General features: G+C 47.8%; 1 protein-coding gene across 1 annotated transcript in view; it reads left to right on the forward strand.

Moving 5' to 3' along the window:
- The window catches only part of hpse2 (heparanase 2), a 385,546-nt gene extending 380,031 nt beyond the window's left edge, over positions 1-5,515 (forward strand). Inside the window, exon 12 of the mRNA XM_085994280.1 lies at positions 4,801-5,515. Within this exon, the coding sequence (XP_085850406.1) occupies positions 4,801-4,966 (166 nt within the window). The 3' untranslated portion in view covers positions 4,967-5,515. The remainder of the gene's footprint in view (positions 1-4,800) is intronic.
- The last annotated feature ends 485 nt before the right edge of the window (positions 5,516-6,000 follow it).

Consider the following 6,000-nt stretch of genomic DNA (forward strand, 5'->3'; position numbering starts at 1 on the left):
AATGGTATGCTGGCCTTCATTACAAGAGGATTTGAGTACAGGAGTAAAGAAGTCTTACACCAATTATATAGGGCCTTGGTGAGACCACACCTGGGGTACTGTGTACAATTTTGGTCTCCTTACCTTAGGAAGGATATATTTGCCATAGAGGGAGTGCAACGAAGGTTCATGAGATTGATTCCTGGGATGGCAGGACTGTCGTATAAGAAGAGATTGAGTAAACTAGGCCTGTATTCTCTTGAATTCAGAGAATGAGAGGGGATCTCATTGAAGCATACAAAATTATTACAGGGCTTGATAGGGTGGATGCTGGGAGAATGTTTCCCTTGGCTGGGGAGTCTAGAACCAGGGGCCACAGCCTCAGGATAAAGGTTAGGCCATTCAGGACTGAGATGAGAAGAAATTTCTTCACACAGAGGGTGGTGAATCTTTGGAATTCTCTACCCCAGAGGGCTGTGGAGGCTCAGTCATTGGGTATATTCAAAACAGAAGTCGATAGATTTCTGACTAGTAAGGGCATCAAGGGATATGGCGATAGGGCCGGTGAATGGAATTGCGACAGAAGATCAGCCATGATCTCATTGAATGGCGGAGCAGGCTCGAAGGGCCGGATGGCCTACTCCTGCTCCTATTTCTTATGTTCTTATATAAATGCAAGACTTTCTTTCTATTAACAAGATAGGTGCAGCTATTTCCTATCAGCAGAGCCTGATTCATACGTTACTCAAATTTAACGAAATGTTGCCCTTTAAAGATCTGCCCTTTTTCTCCACGAGAGTGTCTAACTATTGACCAGCAGATGCACTGCATTATATAGTCTTCTACATAGAATCCTAGAATAGTACAGCAAGAAGGAGGCCATTCAGCCCATCGAGTCTGCGCCAGTACAAAACGCTGGTAAGGCCACAGCTGGACTACTGTGTGCAGTTCTGCTCGCCACACTATAGGAAGGATGTGATTGCATTGGAGAGGGTGCAGAGGAGATTCACCAGGATGTTACCTGGGCTGGAGTGTTTCAGCTATGAAGTGAGACTGGACAGGCTAGGGTTGTTTTCCTTAGAGCAGAGAAGGCTGAGGGTGGACCTGATTGAGGTGTATCAAATTATGAGGGGCATAGTTAGGGTAGATAGAAAGGAACTTTTCCCCTTAGTAGAGGGGTCAATAACCAGGGGGCATAGTTTCAAGGTAAGGGGCAGGAGGTTTAGAGGGGATTTGAGGAAAAACTTTTTCACCCAGAGGGTGGTTGGAATCTGGAACTCACTGCCTGAAAGGGTGGTAGAGGCAGGAACCCTCACAACATTCAAGAAGCATTTAGATGAGCACTTGAAACGCCATAGCATACAAGGCTACGGACCAAGTGCTGGAAAATGGGATTAGAATAGACAGGGCTTGATGGCCGGTGCGGACACGATGGGCCGAAGGGCCTCTTTCTGTGCAGTACGACTCTATGACTCTATGGCTCTTTCGAAGAGCAATCCAGTCAGTCCCACTCCCCCGCTCTTTCCCCATATCCCTGCAATTTTTTCTCCTTCAAGTATTTGTCCAATTCCCTTCTGAAGGCTACTATTGAATCTATATCCACCGCCAGTGTTCCCTCTAATTTTTTTTTGGTGCACGGTCCCTTTAAAATTTCTGCGCAGCCTCAAGCGCGCTATCTTTTCCAGCGGCAGCAGCTATTGAGCGGTCTGCGCGGGACCACCTCAGGGGGAACATTGTCCACCGCCCTATCAGGCGGTGCATTCCAAATCCTAACCACTCGCTGCATACAAAAGTTTTTCCTCATGTCGCCTCTGGTTCTTTTGCCAATCACCTTAAATCTGGGCCCTCTGGTTATCGACCCTTCAGCCACTGGAAACAGTTTCTTTTTATTTACTCTCTCTAAGCCCTTCACGGTTTTAAACAGCTCTACCAAATCTCCTCTTAGCCTTCTCTGCTCCAAGGAGAACAACTCCAGTTTCTCCAGTCTATCCACATAGCTGTATTCCCTCATCCCTGGAACCATTCTAGTAAATCTCTTCTGTACCCGCTCCAAAGCCTTCACGTCCTTCCTGAAGTGTGGTGCCCAGAATTGGACACAATTCTCCAGCTGGCACCGAACTAGCATAACTTCCTGGCTTTTGTACTCTCTGCCGCTATTTATAAAGCCCAGGATCCCAGATGCTTTATTAACTGCTTTGTTAAGCTGCCCTGCCACCTGCAAAGGTTTGTGCCCAAGCACCCCCAGGTCTCTGTTCATGCACCCCCTTTAATATTGTCCCATTTAGCTTGTATTGTCTCTCCTCATTTTTCCTACCAAAATGTATCACCTCACACTTCTTTGCGTTAAGTTTCATCTGCCACCTGTCCGCCCATTCCACCAGCCTGTCTGTGTCCTCTTGAAGTCTATCACTATCCTCCTCACTGTTCACTATACCTCCAAGTTTTGTGTCATCCTCAAATTTTGAAATTGTGCCCTGTACCCCAAGTCCAAGTCATTAATGTACATCAAAAACAGCAGTGGTCCCAGTACTGAACCTTGGGAAACGTCACTGTATACCTCCCTCCAGTCCGAAAAACAGCCATTCACCACAACTCTGTAGGAACAGAGGTTCCTATCCGAATAATGAAGTTCGACTCAGTAGAACAAAATAACAAAATTTATTAGACAAACAACTTAACTGGTAACACTACAGGAGAAGATGTACATAGCTCTGTGCAGCCTCCCAGCACCTCAAAGACTGCTGCAAAGTACTGGAAGCTGACGTCATGACATCATCACGTTCTCCGCGCCAACTGGTGGTCACGTGATCGGCGTCATGACGTCATCACGCGGAAATGCAAGAAAGTACATACAGTTTAAAGGTGCAGTCCACAGCTGCACTACACGGTAGTTAAAGGGATGATTACTAATTGCCCTGGGTCTCTTGGTGGCTCCGCCACAGGTGCCCCCCCAGAATTCTCTTTAACAGACAGTGTCAACCGAACAGGAGGTTTGATGATCCTGCCCGAACGACTACGAACTTCAGGCAGTGGAACGTTGGGAGACGAGCCGGTGCTTGGCTGTGTCTGAAGCGGCGCATCCAGGGTGGAGGAAACAGTAGCAGAAGGTGTGGGCCAGGATGAGGCAGAAGCAGGCAGTTCAATGGTGGGCTGTTGCATAACTGGTCTGGCAGTCAACGGTGGTCGTCCACGGCGAGGTGGCTGGGCGGCAACAATTGGTTCACTCCAATCTAGATGGGCTGGTTTAAGTCGGTCGATAGAGATGGTATCGGACTTGCCTCCCACTTCGACTGTGAAAAATTTTTCTCCCGATGAGATGACACGAAACGGTCCAGCATAAGATGGTCTGAGTGTATCTCTATGAGCGTCCTGCCGAAACATGAGGCCTCTGTAGGCTGTGGTGCGAGGTTGGAATAGGCAGGAAATTCTTTGCCATCTCGTGATGCTGAAGGAGCTGCTGAGCAGGCGACCACGGTTCTGTATGTGGAGGGAGGAAGTCCCCTGGTACTCGAAGTGCTTGACCGTAGACTAACTCAGCCGATGAAGCCTGGAGGTCATCCTTGGGGGCTGTGCGGAGGCCTAGCATCATCGAAACGGCATTCTGGCACCGGGAAGATGGCCACTGGAGCCTTAACATGACGATGGACCTTTGATTTTTGACAGTCCACGCAATTGTTTGTCCAGTCCCGAACGTCCGAATGCATTCCCTTCCAAACAAATTTGCGGGACATGAGCCGTTGTGAAGCTCGCATCCCCGGGTGTGATAAGCCGTGTATTTTTCTATCCCTTAGCCAATTTTGTATCCATGCTGCTACGGCCCCTTTTCTCCCATGGGCTTTAATTTTGCTAACAAGCCTAATATGTGGTACTTTATCAAACGCCTTTTGATGGTCCACATCAACTGCACCGCCCTCATCCACCCTCTCTGTTACCTCATCAAAAAACTCAAATCAAGTTAGTCAAACACGATTTGCCCTTAACAAATTCATGCTGACTCTCCTTTATTAGTCTATGCTTGTCCAAGTGGCTGTTAATTATTTCCTAGATTATTGTTTCTAAAAGCTTCCCCACCACCGATGTTAAACTGACTGGCCTGTAATTGCCAAGTTTATCCTTCTCCCCTTTTTTTGAACAAGTGTGTAACATTTGCAGTCCTCCAGGCCTTTGGCACCACCCCTGTATCTAAGGAGGATTGGAAGATTGTGACCAGCACATCTGCAATTTCTACCCTTCCCTCAGCAACCGAGGACGCATCCCATCCGGACCGGGTGACTTATCCACTTTAATTACCATCAGCGTTTCTAGCACCTCCGCTTTATCTATTTTTATCTCATCCAGTATCCCAGCAACCTCCTCGGTTACCATAGCTTTGGCAAAGTCCTCTTCCTTGGTAAACACCGCTGCAAAGTACCCCTTTAGTACCTCAGCCATGCCTTCTGCCTCCGCCAATAGTTCTCAGTATGGTCCCGAATAGGCCCCACCGCTCCTCTGACAATCTTTTTACTGTTAATATGCCTATAAAAGACCTTTGGCTTACCTTTTATGTTAGCTGCCAATCTATTCTCGTACTGTCTCTTTGCCCCTCTTAATTCTTTTTTCACTTCTCCTCTGCGCCTTTTATATTCGGCCTAATTCTCCCTTGTATTATCAAGCTGACATTTATCATACTCCCCCTTTTTCTGCTTCACCCTACTCTCTAACCTCCTTCGTCGCCCGGGGATCTCCGGTTGCCCTCCCTTTCCCCCCTTGTAGGAATGCACCTATATACCCTGTAGGAATATGAACAGGGTCCTCCTAACCGTGGTCTTTCCTTTGTCCTAGGTCAGTTCAGCTGAATGGTCGGCCGCTAGCAATGGTAGACGACGAAACATTTCCTGAACTAAAACCAAGAACTCTACGAGCCGGAAGAATTGTGGTCGTTCCGCCTCTTTCCATCGGATTCTACGTGGTGAAGAATGCCAATGCCCCCTCTTGCAAGTTCCGGTAGCCATGGCAACCCAGCGACTGAGAACCCGCCACCTTGTCCTGAACAATATTACAAAAAAAAAAATTAACAGCTGACTATTTCCATTCCTGCCTGAACCTCTTCTGAAACCAGGGCCTGAAAAGTCCCTGAAGTGTCAAAATGTGATCTCCCTCTCTTCCCCCATGCCCCCACCCCATCTTCTCTCCGATAGTAAGAATTTGTTCTGCAGGCTGTTGTCTGGTTCACGGATTGACTAACCACCTCAAACACTACAGCAATTCCTTTGTTGTAATGGTCTTCAATGAATGACTTTTTTAAAAAAGCAGCATCGTCCAAGGAACAGTCTTCATAACCACAGCAAGTCTACTGCTCAGACAGCGTGTTAGGCTCTGGATTATACACTGACAATGCCTCAGGCACCTTCTGTACAAAAGAGTTATTTTTCTAGTCAGATACTGTAAATCAGACCCCAAATCTCCATAGCAACCTCTTCAAAACGTCCAATTAGTCGGTTTTATATTGTCAGTCTGGTCTGTGTAAGTGGAATAAATGTGTTTCCATGATTGTTAACCAGCTTCCACCAGCTTTCCTGATGTCTTAATGGGTCAGAGCACCACCTCAGTGTGTAACTGAGCCATCCAGGCCAGGAGAACCCCGGGATCAATCGATGGTGTGCGCTGACTTAGTTGATCTCCACTGGATCACTGGTAGGGGGTTGCTACAACGGACCTCAGTGCCCCTGGGTTAGGGAGGCAGGGGGAGGGGAGGGGGGGGGGGAAATCCGCCAGAGTTCTCATATCCGTTGACCGCTGCTGGAAAGTGTGTGTGTTTTAATTACGGTCGACGACTGATCCCGACATGGCTGTGATCTCATTCATGGCTGAATAACCGTCTGAGCTCACGCAAGTATGGAAACTCGGGTGAGCGACGAGAGGGTTGTCAACTCCCTGGGTAGGCAGCGCCAACAGAAAAAGTGAGGCGAAAACTGGAGGAAATGAGAAACTCCACTGAACAGTGTGCTTCTCTCATTCATAAACTCCATTTTGTACTGAAGG

The sequence above is a fragment of the Somniosus microcephalus genome, chromosome 8 (assembly GCF_052327205.1).
Source record: "Somniosus microcephalus isolate GS21.2 chromosome 8, FLI_Smic_1.0, whole genome shotgun sequence".
Classification (NCBI taxonomy): Eukaryota; Metazoa; Chordata; class Chondrichthyes; order Squaliformes; family Somniosidae; genus Somniosus; species Somniosus microcephalus.